Source organism: Lissotriton helveticus, chromosome 7 (genome assembly GCF_964261635.1).
Source record: "Lissotriton helveticus chromosome 7, aLisHel1.1, whole genome shotgun sequence".
Classification (NCBI taxonomy): Eukaryota; Metazoa; Chordata; class Amphibia; order Caudata; family Salamandridae; genus Lissotriton; species Lissotriton helveticus.
In genome coordinates, this window is record NC_136068.1 from 1,433,765,280 (window position 1) to 1,433,785,323 (window position 20,044).

General features: G+C 44.7%; 1 protein-coding gene across 2 annotated transcripts in view; it reads left to right on the forward strand.

Moving 5' to 3' along the window:
* LOC144770336 (cytosolic phospholipase A2 gamma-like) overlaps positions 1-20,044 on the forward strand; it is a 902,397-nt gene that overhangs the window by 523,662 nt on the left and 358,691 nt on the right. For both annotated transcript variants that reach the window (XM_078654776.1, XM_078654777.1), the window contains exon 10: positions 12,057-12,134. In XM_078654776.1, the coding sequence (XP_078510902.1) occupies positions 12,057-12,134 (78 nt within the window). The remainder of the gene's footprint in view (positions 1-12,056; positions 12,135-20,044) is intronic.

Here is a 20,044-nt window from a genome sequence, read left to right on the forward strand (position 1 = left end):
AAGACAAGATAGAGCGAATATCTCTCAATAAATCCATAACTGTCTCCCCAGAGCCGAAACCTGAGAACAAAAGATGGCGCTCGATAGGGGAACCATCTATTACAACAATAACGGACTGGGCACTCGATAAGGTAACACAAGGTATAGCAATTTCATCCACAAGAGATCCTATGGATTCAGCAGGTAACCAAATAGCCCTGCAGAGAAGCATATGCACAAGGGCAGAGATAATCACAACAACAGCCTCAAGCATAGAGAAAGTCCCAGCAAGGGACAATCAGCTACTCGGCCTGACAAAACCATCACAGGGGCTATCATTGTTAACAGCGGTCCCAAAAGCCACAAAGAATACCTTGGACCAACAAACAGTGCTCTCAAGCACAACAACAACAATCATGTTTAACCCGGAGTATATATCAAAGAGACGGGTTGATACACTTAACAGGGGCAACATACTGCGACTAGTAAGGGCTATCGACAGCCTAAAGAATATGAAAACCACCGACCTGGAGTCAGTTGAGTTTAAAGAATCACCTGATCGACCTGGAACAGAGTCAATGAAAACAGTCTGGGCTACACCAGACCTAGCTGAGAGAGTCCTAAAGGAACAAACTAGATGCAAGTGGCCGCAATTCCCAATGGGAAGATATACTTATAAGAAGTTATAAGTAAACTTTCATTCTATCCTATTGGACAGATAGCCTTTCCATAGTGAAAAATGAAACACACTGTAAGTCACAGCCAGGACATGTAACACATCAGTACATGTCCTACCTTTAATATACACTGCACCCTGCCCACAGGGGTACCTTGGGCCTACCTTAGGGGTGACTTACATGTAAAAAAAGTGAAGATTAGGGACTGGCAAGTGGGTACACTTGCCAGGTCGACATGACAGTTACAAACTGCACGCAGACACTGCAGTGGCAACCCATATATCCCTTTTCAGGGCTGCTTGGGTGAGTGGCACATACAGTACTGCAGGCCCGCCAGCAGCATATAATTTACAGGCCCTGACACCCTCAGAGCACATTACTAGGGACTTACTAATAACTCAAACATGCCAGTTATGGGAACACCAATCTATAATAGAATTTTCAATAGGAGCACTTGCACCTTAACACTGGACGGCATTGAGAAAGTGCACTGAGACACTAAACCAGAAAAACTAGGAGCTCAGAAAGGAAAAAAAACAGGGGAAACATGCCAAAAGATGCCGGGACTAACAGGGGCATTTATGGTTGTTGATAGATGTTTATGATGAGGAGTAACAGTTTCTAGAAAGTTTTGTCAGAAGGGGGTCCTTACCCCTAAAAAGGATTGACAAGGGCTCTTGGCATCAAAAAGTTTGAGGACCTCTGCTCTAGGAGGAGCCAGGGGTGGACTTAATTACAATATAGAGCATACCGGTTTGGCTGCTGCAGGCCTTACATCTGATGGACTGATACATTTTTCTCTCTCACCGACGGCTCAGGCTCAGAAGACTCTAATTCTTGTCTAAACAAGGCTGGGGGTAGCCCCTCAGCATATGGCTCTAGCACAAAAGAAGCACCTGAGACAGCCTTTAACCACCAAAAGCATTGGGAGAGCTCAAAGGGCAACACAGACTCCTGAAAAAGTAGAGATTAACATACCATCTGTGGTGGGCTAAAATGGAACTACTCTCATACAAAGATACTTGGGATGCCAAAAGCAGTGACAGCTCTGGCAGACATGTGCTGATGGCAAAAAAGCTAGGCAGTTAACAAAAAAAACAGAAGGCGCTGTCAGGAAGATTGGGAAGGCTTGTTCCAAGACTGGTGAGCGGCTTAACTGCATTGAGGAAAGGACCACAGTTGTGGAAACTGATTTGGTAACTGTGAAAGAGCTAAGTCTTGCGATGCCCAGCTGACTGATGTCCTGTTTAAGCTAGAGGACGTGAAAAATCGGCAGCAAACAAATAAGCTCTATTTTTTAGTGTTGAGGAAGGCCTGGAAGGGGATGATATTCAATCCTTTATGCTGAACCTTCTCAGGAATTATTTTCCTGAACCTTTCAGGATGGAACTGGGAGTCAGAAATCCAAAGAGTCCACCGGTTTCCGATAGCCCGGTGCATGCCTATTCAGGCAGAAGAGATCAAAGGCAGCCAAGGGCTATTTTAGTCTTTTTTGGCAATTTCTTGCTCCGTCAAGCCATTTTTGAGAAGACCCACCCTGAGGCAAAACGGACATACCAAGAATCCTCTTTTTTTATTCGCCCTGATTTCTTCCATAGAACGGTATAGTGCAGGTGGCGCCTTCGGCAAGTGATCACGCCTTTTCAAAATGCTGGCTTTAAAGACTGATTGCTGACACTGGCCAGATTAAAAACAATAGTCAGAGGGACCTTACAGTTCTTCACTTCTGAAATCCAAGCTAGAGAACATCTTTTGTCATGCATTGGCAGATAAATGTTTAGCTTATTGGGGTTCTCCCTACAAGTGCTTAATTTAGTTAAGTGAAGGGGTTTTCTCTTCCTTATTGTCTGGCAGTGTTAATACTGGTGGTATCAGTACCAGAGTATCTGGGCTTTCTAAGGAGAAGGTGGCGCTCAGTATGGTTTTTTATCTTTTCTCTCTTTTTTCTTTATTTTGTCAGTTTATCTTGCTGACGTGAGGGATACAGAGGAGGAGCTTTGGTGGTCAGATGCTAGTCTCCATCACACAGACATGCGTGGGTCTGGTTGCTTCCAGTGGTGAGGGGAACGGGGGTGGTGAGGCGCAGGCTTGTGGGACGGGTTTTTGCAGGTGCTCGGCTGGGGGTGGGTGGGGGAATGATGTTGGCTGATTCGGTATAGAAAATTGAGCAAGTGTTTCTAAGTTTGATTGTTCATTTTGTGACACAGAAGGAAAGGTGGCGGTGTGATCGTAAACACGGCCGGAGTAATATTTCTTCAAGTTCTGAACGGCAGGACTTCTTGGGATTCATTCTAGTTAAACCTGGAGGGTGGGGCCTCTGCTCAGGATCTGTTAAACCATCGTGGGCGATATTTGTGGTCAGGGTAATATCTGTGAGGGATGGCTAGGCTCCATATTGCTACCATTAACATCTGCAGGCTAAACAATAAATTTAAAAGGAGACAGGTTCAACAGGACCTTACATTTTTAAGAGCAAGTGGGTACTGAATGCAGGATACCCATATCGCCCGGAGTGATTGTGCTGTGTTAAACTTCTTATGGCTGAAGGTAGCATGTTACACAACTCCGGACACCAGGACCAAAGAGGTTGCCATCCTAGTTAAAGGAAATACTGTCACTTCTGGCTGTAAGGCAGTAGACAGGCTCAGAAGATGGATAATAATCCAGTGTAAAACTGTCAGTGGGTCCTTTACACTATGCTCAATATATGCCCCACTTATTGATGGCCCTGGCCTGCTCATCTTCTCAGCAGTTGAATTACCATATTGGCCTGCTCCATATATAGTTTGCATAGACTTTAATCTAAATGGGTCTAGAGGGGTTCCTGGGGGCAGTGAAGCATGCCATGGTGGGTGCAAACCACATTTATCTAGATCTTTCAGGAACTTTTCTGAAATTACATTGGTTTAATTGATGTCTGGCCTAGCCTAAAAGCTCCTGAGCCAGGATACACTTATTATTCAGCCCCCCCCCACCGTAAATTTGCAAGGTTGGATTCTTTTCAAGTCTCCCCAGTTTTAGTTCGGGGGGCTCAGGTTGAACTCTTCCCAAAATGAATGTCTTATCACAACCCAGTTGTCTTGGAACTCCCTCTTGATGGATTATGATTAGTGTTTCTAGAAGATGAACCTTTGAGATGGCCCTTCTGTCGGATCCAGAATACGTAAGCCATATGAAGGGCTGTATTTCGAATTTTGCAAAGGTAGCTTCTCTCTGGATGGTCCGGGATGCCTTCAAGGCCAGAGTAAAAGGTGAATCCCTGAGGTTTGGTATAGCCAAACAGAAACTGGACCAGTGTAAGATTAAATAATGATTTCAAAATCTTAGTATCAGGCAGGCAGAATTGATCAGCGCTCTGGCTATGGGGAGAGACCTTACCCCAGTGCTGAATTTGATGGCTATTACCAAGGCATGCCTAAATGAATCTACAGCTGAGAAGATCACTGGGAAATTGCTGGCTGAAGCTCTGGAGTGCTATGATTATAATGAATGTGTGGAGTGTCTCCTTGCAGTTAGGGCAAGGCAAAAGCAGGCAGCTGGGCATATTGGTCACATCAGGAATATGCAAGGCAGCATGGTAACAGACCCTGCTGATGTTAGAGAGGCATTCAGAGAATTCTACTCTGATATGTATAAAGCCTCCCCTACAGGGTGTCCTTGGGATTTAGAGGCATATGTGGACTCAGGGACTTGCAGTAAACTACTCAGGAGGAGAGGTCTCTATTAGGGGCAGACATTTCACCAGGAGAATTTTAAGCAGCACTCCAGGCTCTTCCATCTGGAAAGGCTGTAGGAACTGATTCTATTCCTTTGGAATTTAATAAGGTTTTCTATGTAGAACTTCTTAAGGCGATGTTGGGGCTTTTTAAGGAAGTTAGGGATGGGGCACTCCCTCCAGGGTCCTGGGGTACTGCAAATGTAATTATTGTTTTTAAAACGGGCAAGGATCCTACAGCTTTGGGCTTTTATAGGCAAATTACATAACTAAATAGTGATGTCAGCTCTACTATAAAATGTTTTCCAGCTGTCTAGGTAGTGTAATACAGAGACAATTGTTGGTCCAGCAGCATGGGTTTATCCTAGGGAGAGGGATTTTGGATCTCGTGCAGTGAGTAATTTCATTGTTTGATGCCACCGAGGTCCTTGCAAAACCCATGGAGGTCATCATGCTTGACGCAGGTTGAGGATATGGCTCTGATCTGGTGATTCATTGTGAGGGATGAGTATAGTAATATGCTGAGTTTTCGAGCGTGGTCCATCGGGGTGGGGAGATTTCCGAGGGCAGAGGGCCACAAGGATTTGTTCCATATGGAGGGGGTAGAGCCAAGGATGGGGACGTCTATCTTTTCTGACTGGAGTTTTAGGCAGCTGATCTTCATCCAGGTGGCAGTGGCTTTCATCCCTTCTTGGAAATTGTATTTGGTGAAGTTAGGTTTGTTGGTGAGGGAGATGATCAACTGGTTGTCATTGGTTTAAGAGAAGATGTTGAACCTGTAGCTCCTGACAATAGTTGCAAGGGGGGCCATGTAGATGTTGAAAAGAGTAGAGCTGAGGGAGGAACCCTGGGGCACTCTGCAGTTGGTTTCTGTTGGTTCGAGAGGTAGGGAGGGTGTCTAACCTGCAGTGTTCTGCCAGTGAGGAAGGAACGTATCCAGTTGACGGCCTTGCTGTGGAGGCCAGTGTAATGGAGTCTGGTGGCTAGAGTGCGGTGGGAGACGGTGCAAATCTTGCTGAGAGTCCCAGAGGATGAGGGCTGTCATTTCACCCTGGTCGAGCGCATGTCAACGGTGGCTGCAAGTAGGGGGGCCTCAGTGCTGTGGTTGCTTCGGAATCTGGTTTGGGAGATGGCTGGGATGCCAATGGCTGCGAAGGGAAGTAGGAAGAGGTGTATGAAGTTCTTGAGGTCCATCAGAACCACTGAGGGTTTCTTCATGTAGAGGTTGACTTTGGCGTGTTTCCAGTCATCGGGGAAGGTGGCGGTCTCAACGGAGCAGTTGATTGTTCGATGTAGTATGGGTGCAACGGCTGAGGCAACAGTCTGCTAGGGCTTCAGAGTGGTAAACACACATTACAACGCATTTTTTACAACGCAATACCATTACAACGGAACTTTTACAACGCAAATACCATTACCACGCATTTATTTACAACGCATGTTTTTACAACGCAGGTACTTTTACAACGCATACCATTACAACGTAAGTATTGGTAAGTATATAATTATATTTAAAATGTTATATGTTAGGTTTTTTTTAAAGGGGTATTTTTAGGGTTTAGGGTCAGTTTTCAGTTTTTGGGTAAAAGGGTATTTTTAGGGTTCAGGGTCAGTTTTCAGTTTTTGGGTAAAGGGGTATTTTTAGGGTTCAGGGTCAGTTTTCAGTTTTTGGGTAAAGGGGTATTTTTAGGGTTCAGGGTCAGTTTTCAGTTTTTTAGTAAAGGGGTATTTTTAGGGTTCAGGGTCAGTTTTCAGTTTTTGGGTAAAGGGGTATTTTTAGGGTTCAGGGTCAGTTTTCAGTTTTTGGGTAAAGGGGTATTTTTAGGGTTCAGGGTCAGTTTTCAGTTTTTGGGTAAAGGGGTATTTTTAGGGTTTAGGGTCAGTTTTCAGTTTTTGGGTAAAGGGGTATTTTTAGGGTTTAGGGTCAGTTTTGGGTTTTTGGGTAAAGGGGTATTTTTAGGGTTTAGGGTCAGTTTTGGGTTTTTTGGTAAAGGGGTATTTTTAGGGTTCAGGGTCAGTTTTGGGTTTTTGGGTAAAGGGGTATTTTTAGGGTTCAGGGTCAGTTTTGGGTTTTTGGATAAAGGGGTACAGGGTAAAAATAAAATAAAATTAAATTTAAATTAAATTAATTAAATGAAATTAAATTAAATTAAATTAAATTAAATACAATTACATTACATTATATTAATTTTAAATAATATACAATTAAAAAAAAAATATATACTTACCAATACTTACGTTGTAATGGTATGCGTTGTAAAAGTACCTGCGTTGTAAAAAAATGCGTTGTAAATACATGCGTGGTAATAGTATTGGCGTTGTAAAAGTCCCGTTGTAACGGTATGCGTTGTAAAAACATGCGTTTTAACGTCATATATCCCTTCAGAGTGAATGCTTTTCATGGTCTTCAAGGTGTCTTCTGTCGTAAACATGATCCATTTGAGCAAAGTCTATTGGGTGACGTCACGTGAGGGGGGATCTGGACTGGTAAAGTTGTCTTGGTTGTCGAAGTTGTCAAAGATCATCTTAATCTTGTTGTGGAAGAAATTGCTAAGTCTGTTGCAGAGGTCTTGGGAGGGTGGGATGTCTGTTGCTTCGCTGCAAGGTTTGCTGAATTACTTGATGATGGAGAAGGGTTTTTTGGTATTGGGTGTGCTGGTGGTCTTCCTTGTGGATTTGATGAGTTGATGGTGTGCGGTGGTGTTGCTTTATAGGCGGTGCTGGATTTTGAGAGTTTTGTTGTTCCTCCATGTCTCTTCGAGTCTTCTGCAGGAGCGTCTGAATTCTCAGAGTGCAGGGGTGAACCAACTTGCTTTCTTGATGTGTCTTCTGTTGGCTTTCTTGGGGGAGGGAGTGTGTCCGTGCAGTTTGTGGTCTAGCGGTAGAGGTTCTGTGCTGCAGTGTTTGCATCCGACCTGGTCGGTGGTAGGGTGCTGACGAGGATGAAGATGATCTGGTCTGTAGTGATTTTGTTCCAGCTTTTGCGGGGAAGGCATTGGGTGTGTTTGTGTACGGTGTTGTTTTTAAGGGGAAGTGGGTGCAGTAATGATCTATCCAGAAGAGTTCTGTGGTGTGGCTGTAGGAGATGATGTTTCCTCTGGTGAAGTTGAGGTCGAGTGTGTGTCCTGCTGTGTGCGTGGGTGCAGTGACTAAACTTGGGTGGAGTTTGCGGAGTTGCGCTGCTCGGAACACCCCGAAGTGAAAAAAAAAACTCAGCCGCACTACGCAGAGCACTGCTTGTGGTGGAGTACGATAGAAAAATGACGTTGGCGGTGATTGCACATTACCGGATGTTTGTCCGCACTGTGCAATCATTGCGAATGGCACCATGCAGAGGGCAAGTTTTATTTTTCTGCTCCTCAAGTAGATTTTTACTCCTGCAGCAGCTTTCTCAAGGTGAACCGGAAGTTTCTCAACGCAAGCCGTCGTGAGCATACGTGACCACTCGCAATGAGCAACCTGACACCCCGCATTGAGAAATCTCGTCAGGGGGTCGATTTTCCATGCTTGTGCTCGCCAATTTGATGTTGACGATCGCGAACGAGGAAAAATCTCGCCGGGAGGTTGATTTTCTTCGTCAGCGCTCGCCAACTTGATGTTGAATAACACGAGCGAGGAAAAAAACTCGGCTCCGCTACGTGGGCGTTTTTGTGGATCTCTGTGAGCTCCACATAACACGGAGTGCGGAAAATCCCCAAACTCCGTGAGCAGAGCGGAGTTCATGACCCAGGGTTAGCAGTGACTAGTTGATTTAGTCCTACGCAGGAGTGGTTTTCTAGGAGGGAGGTGGGGTTTGAGATGTCGTGGTTATCCAGGTGGAAGTTTAGGTCTCCAAGTCGGATGTAGTCTGTGGATGCAGGGGCCCGGGGTGCAATAAAGATGATGATGGCATTGTTAAAGGTAAAGATTCGGTTTGGGGTTGGTCTAGATTTGGAAGTGGAGTTGCTCCATGAGGTTCATTGTGTCATCTGGGACTCCCTTAGGTCAGGTAGAGGTTGCTTTTGTGAACAATGATAATGCCTCCTCCTGAGTGGATGGGGGGTCCTTCCGCAGGATCTTTTTTCTGTCGGAGAACAGGCTGTAGCAATGTTGGGTGCCTAGTTGGGGTTGGTTCAGATTTCCATGAGGAAGGCAACGTTGGGAAAGCAGGTGTTGAAGAGGTTCCAGATTTCTATTTCATGCTTTTGTAGGGAGCATACGTTGAGAAGGATGCAGTTGAGTGGTTTGTGAGCGGAGATGTCCAGTAGGCTGGGAGATGTTCCTGGGTACGGAGATGGGTGAATGTGCAGCTGCAGAGCAGACAGGAGACAAGCCTGTGGGTGTTGGTTAGCATCGAGAGATCGGTCAAGGATAGTGACAGACAGGCTGCCTTATGCATACCTTTGGTGTGCAAGCGGTACGGCCGCACTGCAGCTGGGAGGCAGGAGTGGGAAGGACACACTGGAGTGGAGAGGGGCTCTGAGAGCAGCAGGGGCAGCCAAAAATGAAGGAAAGAGCAAGAAGAGTGAAAGGGTGAAAAATGAGGGAGAGAGCCGAGGGAAAAAGTGGAAAATGTAGGAGAAAGCAGAGGGAAAGAGTGACAAATTAGACACTGCAAAAGGGCACAAAGAAGAGTCAAACAGACAGAGGCAGAGCAGTAGAAGAGCAGAGTGCTCTTCCACTGGACCACCAGGGATGAGGCGGGTGGAGGAGGTCCTTCAACATTCTGCAACAGATCTATGGAGGCCCATGGAACAACATTAGTGGTGGAGCTGCGTGGGGGGACAGAAGTCACACTGACCAGGTCAGTGGTCTTTCTCTTCTTGCCATGCAGCAGTCACCATTAAGTAGGGATCGGTGGAGGACAGGTCAGCTGGGAGGCAAGAGTAGAAAGGACACCCTGGAGGGGAAAGTAGTGACAGGGCAGCAGCAGCACGGAAAAAATAAGGTAAGAGCAAGACGAGGTAAAGGGTGAAATACAAAGGAGAGAGCAGTGAGAAAGAGTGAAAAACAAATGAAAGAGCAGAGGGAAAGAGTGAAAATGAGAGAGCAGAAGGGTTCAAAGACGAGGCAAGAGAGGCAGAGAAGCAGAGGAGCAGATTGCCCTCCCACTGGACCACCGTGGGATGAGGCCCCTGAAGGAGCCTGTGGGTGGAGGAGGGCCTCGAACACCCTGCAACGGAGCTCCGGGGGAAGAACGTAGTGGTGGAGCTACACGGGAGAGAGCAGGCCCACTAAGTAGGTCAGTGTTCTTGCTCTTCTTGCCACATAGCGGCCACCATCAAGTAGGGAGCAGGGGGAGGGCAGGTCAGCTAGGATGTGGGAGGCAGGAGCTGGAAGGACATACTGGAGGGGAGCTGCGGCCCAGTAGTGGTAGAGTAAAACGAAGGAAAGAGCAAGAAGACGGAAACGGTGAAAAACGAAGTAGAGAGCAGAAGGAAAGTGTGAAAAATGAAGAAGAGACCCCCAGAGGGTGAGCGTTAAAAAACAAAAGAGAGACCAACAGGGCACAAAGAAGAGGCGAGAGAGGCAGAGAAACTCTACGGTACACCAGTCCACTTCACTGTACCACACAACACTCCACTATAAAGCACTATACTCCACTGTACGCTACGCCACTCCACTCTACTCCACAGTGACACTCTACTCTATAATATGCTAATCCACATTACGTTACTTCACAGGACTCCACTCCACTCTATTTTACTGCACAATGTTTGACCCCTCTCTACGACACTGTACAACACACCACTCTACACCCCTCCACTCACCCAAACTGTATTCCACTCTATGCAATTCGTCTCTACAAGACTCTCTGGGCAACAGTACTCCACTCGATGCTCCTACACTACACTGTACAAAACTCTGCTTCATGCTACACTTTCCAAAACTCTACAACACATCACTCCATTTTTTTACACTTTAATCGACTCTATGCTACACATGTCCACTCTAGTCCACTCCACTTCACTGCACTCTATAACAGTTTAGTCAACTGTACCCTATGTCACTCCACTCTATTCCACTCTATAACACTACACTAAAGAGCACTCCTGCATTCTATTGTTTTACATCCACTTAACAAAACCAGACTTCAAGATTTGAAATAGATTTGAAAAAACATTTTTATACATTTTTTAAAATCGAATTCAATGAAAAAAACAACAGTTAAACATTTGTTATAGTTAGGCAAACTTAATTTATTATTTTATACAAAACTACGCAAACATTAAAGATGCTAAAGTTATATGTATACCTTCAACTTAAAATGAACGCACCACCTTTATATTACTCTAACTTCATTTATTCTTTATGTACTTAAAAACTTAAACCACACAAATTGTAGAAATTTTAAACATATACTACATATTTTAATTTACGCAAAACATTCAAATTACTATAAGTCGTGCAGCTCCGAACACCGTGTTGTCACCTCACTTGTCATCTCACTCGGCACATCACATTAACAACAACTCGCACCTTCTCCTTGCACTGGTAATACCCTTGCATATTACTTTTACCATGTGAAATTATAGCATTGATAGCAACACTTATTGCATCACAAATGACATTATTTGTGAGAACAGAGTGCATGATAGAGTTGCTAGTAGAAGTAGGAGAAAGAAAAAATAATGGGGCATATTACCAACAACTAGCGATAATTATCGTTGTGTTGGCTTAGCGGGAATATTTCTATCGCCGCCCTTCACCTGTTTCTATCGCTGAGATACCCTGCTATTAGCAAGGTTTATCTCAGGAGCGATAAAAAACAGGCGAAATGCGTGAATATCGCTGTCAATACAGTGATATTCAGGCATTACCGTGACAATGCTCTTAGCCATGTTATCCACCTCTCATTGGATAACATGGCTAAGAACTGGCCAGGGCAGGCGTTAGCTTTTGGAGATATTCGCGCTTAGCGCGAATATTTCCAAAACTACGCCTGTGTTGATCATAGGCGATAGCGATTGCAACAACTGTTTTCAGTCGCTGACATTTTGGCACGCCCACTTTGCATGTCATTAGCGATAATTATCGCTGACATGCAAAGTGGGCCCCTAAATGCCCGCTATCGCCTACAAACTGTCGCTAACTGGTGTTAGCCACAGCTTGGTAATAGGGCGATAAAATTATCGCCGCATTAGCGGGAAAAAGTCCCGCTAAAGCGGCGATAATGGCCCTTGGTAATATGCCACAAAGTTTTCCTAACTAAAGCAGCGCATGGGGATACCTGTCTAGGCAGGGAACTGACCTGATTTCTTTAAAGAGATCACAGCTGTTGTTGGTGTGGTGTGTTTGTGCGAACCTATGTTTGAGAATTTCCATAAGCAGACAATATTCTTGGCAATATTAGGCAAGATTAGTATAAACCCTGAAGAAGCAACATGCCAGGAAGCAGTGATGGGAAATGTAGGGCATAACATAATTGAAGAAACAAAATACTGTTTAGCACCTGCACCTCTAATGCACAAAAATGTTTGAGCATATATCCAAATGTGAGTGGTGGTAAATGGTTATCCTTACTGATTATGCAAATAAGCAGTTGTAACTCATTCAGATAGCAAAGAGTAGTTTTCTATTTTGCTTTATTTTCTGTTCCTTTTCTTGTAGATCAGGGGTAGCGGTGGCTACTGAAGATTAAATTGGCTGTGATAAATATTAACCGTTTTTGACTAATTTTATAACATCTGTTTCTTTTATTAAAGCCCTTCTTGTGAAAATCCTGAAAGATCCAGCTGGCAATGTGTTAGCTCCATTACTGGAAACTATCCTTCTTCCTAGAGGTATGTCCCTTCAATTAATTTTCATTGCAATTTGTACTATTGTTTGAGAGGTGAAAGTCAAGGAATACACTGAAGGCAGGCTAATATGTTGTTTGGCCTTCGGAAATAAAGGGGAATATGTCCATTACTTCAAGGTAAGCTGTGATGGCTTTCTAGAGTTCCCCACCAGTAACTGCTTTGTGGACTGCTTCCTTGCCATCTGTGCATAAAATGTCCTTCATTATTTGACCTACTGAGGAGAGAACTAGCCTGATGAAGAAATTCACTCCAGCACAAGTGCAAAATGGATGCATCCAAGGAGATTGAGTGACATGCTGAAGAGATGATGTCAGTGAGAAGTGGAACTGGGGAGCTTCAGAGCCGTGTCCTCCAAATATCAATCCCACACCACTTAAAATGATACAAGAACTGGGTTAGGGGTCCACACATTTGGACAGGTACTGGGTTTAAGAGCAGAGGAGTTAATACCCATGAGAAGGGATACCACTTTCGACAGGAGGATCTCTGAATCTGCAGGCTGTGCTGCGATCCAGACTTGGGTGCAGACTCAGGGGCTTTATGCATGTGTGGTATGTGATGAGGAACTACTTCTAATCCCTCACCCCAAGCCGTCATTAGACCTGTGGGCGTCTTTGATACTACCCAAGTGGGGAAGATGGGTGGGGTATTCTTCAAGATACATAATGCATTTTAATACAGTGACCCACCACCTTTTATTTCTAGATATCCACTGAGTTTCTGAGTTGTTTATTTATTATCTTAAAAATAAACAACTACTACTAAGGGAGGTGTACAGAATCAAGGCGACTGAAGAAAATATTTGTCAAAGTCTGTTGTAAAAGCAGAAACAACCAAAAGCAAAATGACCATAAGAGAGGGTCGATTGATGTCTCTGGCAACAGCTACCCAAGATGTCCAAGCAAATGGACATTTTGGGATTTCCCCACCACACGTCTGCAATACTAGCAAGGCACACAAACAGCCAAGAAGGAACAAGGAACTGTCACAGATAAAAAAGAGTATTGCAAATATAAAGAAAGTGCTGGGGAAATTATTTAAAGCTTAAAAAATACAACTAAGAGCTGAATTCAGGGAAAAACTGTCAATAGCCCATATAGAACTTCACTGGGACTTGATACCATAAATATTTGTCTCAGAAACTACGAGAAAAATATTAGTATGTCACAGACATTTTTACAATAAAGATGTAGCAAAAGTTAAAATAGGTAAGGGGATGCCAGTGAGAAGACATCAGGGCTGAAAGGCAGTACTGCTCTACTGGCTAAGCGCTTCGCTTAAATCCATCAGAAACCTGTTGGATATGGGGCTGTTTACAAGTTAGGGGCAACTTTAATGCATGTTTTGATGTGTTAATGTCACTGCACCTAAATATTAGTGGTTAGGTTTTTCCTCACCCGGTTTTAACAGGGGTGGGATAATCTGACAGCATTTTCTAGCTAGTAATTCTGTCTAGAAAAATAGCACCAGGCCTTGGCTGCAGCAACAGTCAATCCTCTTGTTGGTTTTTTTTCTTATGGGGGATCATAAAATGCTAGAAGAAAGGCTTGTTAGAAAAAGTTCCATCCCTCTCCTACTTCTTCCCAATCCTTTCCCATAACCCCACACTCCACTCACGTCTCTGCATTCATTTATTACCAGCTCACAGCAAGAGGTAAATGAATGTGGCAAAAAGCCATGCAATGTTGAATCCCATGTGGTTTACAACTGGAATAATCAGACCCACACAGTAATTTCGCAATACATGGGGTTCTACTTCTAACTGCATGGTACTAGGGTCATTTTACTTGCCTGATGTTACTGTCACCTGAGTACAGTGCCATTTAGAGTCTGAGTCAAACTGTTCAATGCTTGTATTCACAAGTCAGGAATGGTGGAACCTTATTTCAACGAGAAAGTTTCTTCAGTTGTATACTAAGTTCCATTTGCTGCTCTGGAGCAGTGTCAGCTGGTCATTTTACCAGGGAGGTGAGGCACACAAGCATTCATACACATCACTCACATCAATCATTCATACACACACACCATTTCACAACACTCGCTAACAAATACACATACACTCATACATACATGCACACATACACCAAACATTAAAAAAACATCTTCTCTTACATGGAGATCTCCGAGAAGAAAGCCTCGGAGGTACCAGGAGGAATGGGGCTGCAAGCTTCTCTCATTGGCTGACCTCAAGTCAGCCATTAAGGGGAGCCATCAGTCCCAGGTCTTGGAGGTCCCAGTAGGGTTGAAACTGCTGCCTCAGCTAATGAGGGAAGGCAGCAGTCCCAACCTCGTCAAAGAGTGGGATGGGGTCAGCAAGGCTTCTGTCCCCACCCCAATCTGCAACAAGTCTGTGACAGGGCTTAAAACTGAATTGCGCAGGTCTGATGCAATGGGTGATGCTATGGGGGGTAAGGGCCTCGAGGCACTTTTGTCAAGCTGTCACGCCCACAGGAAAGCTGAAATCCTCAGCCCACAAAGGTTCAGGTCAGGCAGCCAGGAGCATGCACATTTTGCATCTGTCCAGCTGCAGGCTCCCTGACCTGAAAAAAAGGGTGTCTGCAGGCTGACCTTTATTCAGCCTTTATTCAGCCTGACACACAAATGTCTTCTTGGAAAAAAGGGAAGGGATATGGCCGCTAGTCCCTACGGATGAGCTGCTGCTGCTCTGGGGTTTAAACATGGGCACTAACTACATTTTCAATTATTTCTCTTTATTATACACAAATCTAGATAGATGGATTTCTGGAAGCAATGCTGAATAGCTATAGATGCAAAATGTACCTAGCTTTAGGAATTCTAATTCTAGAGTTAAATTCAGCATACCTATAACAAGTGGCTAACAATAATTGAATTCTAAATCCAAAGACTGGAAGGATTGAACATTTTGTATTTTTCAGATCGCTAGCTGATCATTGTAGAATTGGTTAAAATGGAAAGAAAATGAGTCTCTTCGAAATGTTATTTAATTTATGTTGCTATTTTTGTAACTTTATATAGTGTGGACAATAGGGCCAAAAATAAAAACAATCTATTGTGAATACCAATTACAATACGACTGTGAGAAGTTGGGCTTTTGATTGATGCGGGGGTGAAACCCTACTCAAGCAACAGCCACAATGTTTGTCAGGACAAACCACAAAAGTCACTAAATTAATCTGTGCTTGGCACAAAAGTAGTCATGCTAAACTTAGAGGCAGCGTGTAATGTATTTATGCACCACACAAACAGTAATAAAGTGAAAACACAGCACAAGAGAAATTCCAAAACAATACAAAAAAAGAGTAAAATGTCAAAAATTGTCATCAAAAGACAAAAATCCAATCAGTAGAACAGAGATACAGAGAAAAGACTAATACCATTTATAGGATTAAATGTAGGTATAGCTCCTAAAAGCACTTGCAGTTACCTGGTCCAATGAGACAGGGTGAAAGCTACAAGCTAAGACAGACCACGTTGGAAGTTACTTTTTAAAAAGTTCCCTTTGCAGAGGAGGAGATTGCAAGGAACAAGAAATGCGCCATGGGTGGTCTTTGTTGTGGCATGAAGAGCAGGCTGGGCATCGCAGATTGTCATTGCTGTAGTAGTGCTGGAGATGCAAGTTGATGGTCACCACAGGCTGTCCATGCTGTAGTGAGAACTACAGATCTTGCATTGCCTGTCGTCTCTGGCCACGTCACCTCAGTCTTGCACATGTGTCGGTCTGCCCCCCTCACGCTCCCTCATCCCCGCAGTCCATCACGTACCTCTCACAGTGGAATTCGAAACTAGCGCTCCTCAAAGCCACAGTTTCAGCTCTTGGAGCTGTCAGCCCGGAAGCTCCAGACCTCTCCAAGCTCCTTCAGCTCCCGGCTCCTACTCTCCTGGGGTCTGAGGAGAGCCCCCTGCAGGGCCCGGCTCAGGGCTCCGAGGAGGAAGCAGCGCAGCACGGCGAGGTACAGCCGGGAGGCACCTGTGAGCGGAAAGACCCCAAGAGGAGTACAAAGCTGGGTGAGCAAGGCTGGCAGGGAGAGAGGGGGGGTTTCGAGATCTGGGGTGAGTTTGTGATGGGGTGCAACACAGAAAGGATAAGGGGAGTTGAAGCACAGCGCCTTTCTCTGGGCAGGGTGAGCACTGTGAAATTTCCGCTTACTCTCAGACTCAGTCACACAGCCCGTGAAGAGTCAGCTGACACCAGCGGGCGGCAAATGACTGGCCACAGATGAGTACATGCACAAGGTACTGACACATCACCAATGGAAGTGCATTCTAAAAACTTGTTCCTGAGTACAGCAGGGGCGGTATCGGTGGGGCGGAATCAAAGGCGTGGTTAAAACCAATCAAAACATCCTGTAACTGTTATGTTGGTTTTTTACCTTCAAGTGACTGCAAATATTCAATTCAATTCAATTCAAAGAATCTTTATTCGGTGTTTAAAAAACACCATAAAAGCACACTCAAATATACATAGTAAAAAGTCATTAAACATTTCAAGGTTCTTTGTGCAATAGATTTACAAAACATAAATACAACAATATAGCCATATTTAACACTTAAAAGTTAGAATAAAAACATTTCAATCTTCTCCTCTAGTAAGCCTTAAACGAAGTGCTACCTTAATAAAATTCATAATGCTACACAGTACTAAGGGTTCCGCAGCTTTCTGTAAGAATGCTAGTGCCTCCCTAGCGTGGACCAAATTAGCTTTTTTTAAAAGGTCTACTAGGTATCTACGTCTGGGCATTGAGTAAAAGGGGCAGAGTAAAACAAAGTGAAGGGAGTCCTGCGGAGACCTGTTGTCGCAGCCGCAGGGCCCCTTCTGTTCTATTGATGTGGCAAATCCCGCTGGTGATGCCAACATAAATGGGAGTACGTTCAATCTGAAGCGGCACATCAAAAACCTGTCCTGTGCATTATGCATGAGGTACAAGTATGGCTCCATACCTTCCACGCTCTTCACTAGGCGATGGGCCCTCACTGTCTTTTTGCACCCTTCAGCCTCCTCTCTGCTTAGGTTTTTCCGCTCTAGAAAAATTCTCCCTACCTGCAGTTTGTTCTGGGCTACAATAGTTGCAGGATGGGTAAAGAGGTTCCCAAAACCTAGCTCCTCTAGGGTGTTCTTCACATAAAGGAGCCAAAGGATGCGCATACACTTGTCCCTCTGTAGGCAGTCCGATAAAATTTCTCTACTCAGTGTCGCATCAGGGTTGACCCAAATTTTTAACCAAGCAATAATGGGCCTCAGTTTTATCAGATCTTCTATATATGGTCTCCCTAACTCCCTGTGGGCAATCAAACCAGCAGTACTTTGTGGTGCCCTTAAGAGTGATTTCAAATATTTATTTTCTTCTCGTTGGATACTAGTGGTATTGACAAAGCCCCATACTTCTGCCCCATAGATTACCTTGGAGCATGATACAGAGCTGTACAGGTTTATCACCTGTTCCGGGGACCATCTTCCTAGCCTCCTGCCATAGCTAGCAATTGCCCCGTTAGATGCAATCATTTTACCACAGCGTTCCTCCACCAAGGTATCAAACCGCAAGGCACCATCGAATGTTACACCAAGATAGGGAAACGTTTTAACCTCTTCCACGATGTGGCTCCCTATTGTGTATATAAATTTAGAGGTGGTTTTTTTCCCCGCCAGGAGCACATACGATTTACTCAAATTAACAGAAAGGTCCAAAGCACCCATGAACCTAACAAATCCATCAATCAAGATTTGTAGGCTCCTTGGTGTGCGTGCGATCAGTACCGCGTCATCTGCATAAAGCAGAACAGGAATATGACGCGACCCAACCCTTGGGCAATCTACCTTCAGACCTAACAAAAACTGCTCCAAATTATTAATGTAAAGGGAAAACAAAAAGGGAGCAAGAATGCAGCCTTGTCGGACTCCACTCATACAAGGAAAAGAACTAGTCAGTCCCCCCTCCCTATTAAAACGGACCTTAGCGGTGGTGTCACTGTGCAGTTCCCTCAATATATTAATTAGACCACTCTCTATCCCCATACTAAGCATCATGCCCCACAACTTTTCCCTATTGACGTGGTCAAATGCTGCTGCCAGATCCATGAACCCCATATAAACGGATTCATCACTAGCCATGGTATACTTGGCAGTCAGCATATAGAGGTTCAGGCACTGGTCGCTAGTGGACCTCCCTGCCCTAAATCCGTATTGAGTGTCCGAGAAGATGTTTTTTTCCTCGGTCCACTCGGACAGTCTATTAAGAATTACCCTCCCCAAAAGTTTTGCTGACACATCGATCAGGGAGATCGGGCGGTAGCACTTTGGGTCATCCCTGTTGCCCTTTTTAAAAATCGGCACAATTACTGCCGTGGACCAAGACGGGGGCAAGCCACAGATAATAGCAGTATTAATAACCCTTGTCATTAGAGGAGCCCAGAGTTCGATATTACTCAGGAACAGATCTGGGGGGATTCCGTCAGGCCCCGGGGCTTTATTTTTGGTCAGGCCCTCAATCCCTGCAGTGATCTCCTTGAGGGAGAATTCTGCCAATGGGGCCTCAGTTGAAATGGCCAGTAGCTCTACAGCAGAACCAGGCTCATGATTATACAGGCTCCTATAGTGGGTGACCCACTGCTCTGGGAGAATGTTAGCCCCTATATCCGGGGTATCTTTTTCCTGGAAAGTTGGATTATTAATTATTTTCCAGAAACCTGCTAGATCCTTTCTTTCCCCTGCTTCTCGTAAATCTGCCCACGCTTCCGCCTGCAAGGCAAGTTTCCTCCTCTTAATCTCCTTTTTGTAAATATCCCTACACTTCTTAACTTTGTCAGGAACCCTTGGTTTAGTTTTAAGGCAACTTTTCAGCTCCCTCAAAGCTTTGGAGCAATCTTTGTCGAACCATCGGGGATTCCCGTGGTTCTTAAGTGGCACACTGGTCTTTAGTAAACCATCGACCAGATTGGCGATCTGGTCGAAAGCTTCCATTATCCTCGACCCGTGGACTTCTGTGTCCAGACAATCATTGATAGCAAGTTTGCCTGCGTCCACCAGGCCCTTGTAAAACGTTTCCCCATCTATTTTAGCCCATTTTAATCTCCTGCCCTGGTCTGTTGCTCTCTCAGTGAAGGTGCATTGGGCTCTAATGCTTAAACCCACCCTGTACAACAGCTCCAGGACAAGAGGGTTATGGTCGCTAAAGCCACTCCATTCAATCCCTACACTAGTTGTCTTGTTAATTAGGGACCTTGAGACCAAAATGTAATCTATAAAGGAAGAGCATCCTCTACCCTTAAATGTAGGGGGGAGTGTGCCATCCTCCTGCGTCCCTACCATGTTAATGGTGTGTTCAAGGTCATACTTAAGCCGTAACGTTCTAAAAGCTGAGCCCAACGGCGTCTGAGAGAAGTGCGGTCCCTTCTCCATGGGGCATCGGGACCAATCTGTATTTGTTTGAACCAGTACCGGGCATTTCATTGTTTAAGTGCACTGGTAAGGGTCTATTCAAGTTAAGCCACTTAATTACCCTGCTTTTTAAGGCACACAAGTCCTCAGCTTCACCTGCCTCTAGCGGGGGAACACCCGCCATCACTACAGTGAAGTCATTTGCCTCTGGTGGTAAATAAAATAAGGAACACTGTAAATTAAAAATACATGCAAATCAAGCTAAGTGTGAAATGCATTATTTCACGTTATAAACTTCGGTTGCATACTGGACGTGCACCCCTGTCCTGAGTGCCCCGACTGTACTGATGTCTGGATTTTCGGTATAGATTGGAAAAACGTTTTAAAAAGTTGAAAAACATGTCGTATGAAAAATACATAAGCTATAATTGTCCCAGAATCACAGGATGGTCAGTCGAGACTCGAACGCCAGAAGCGCGCATTAGAACTCCTGTACGGCTTTCCGGGGCACAACTGGACAGATTGTGGTGTTTGTTCT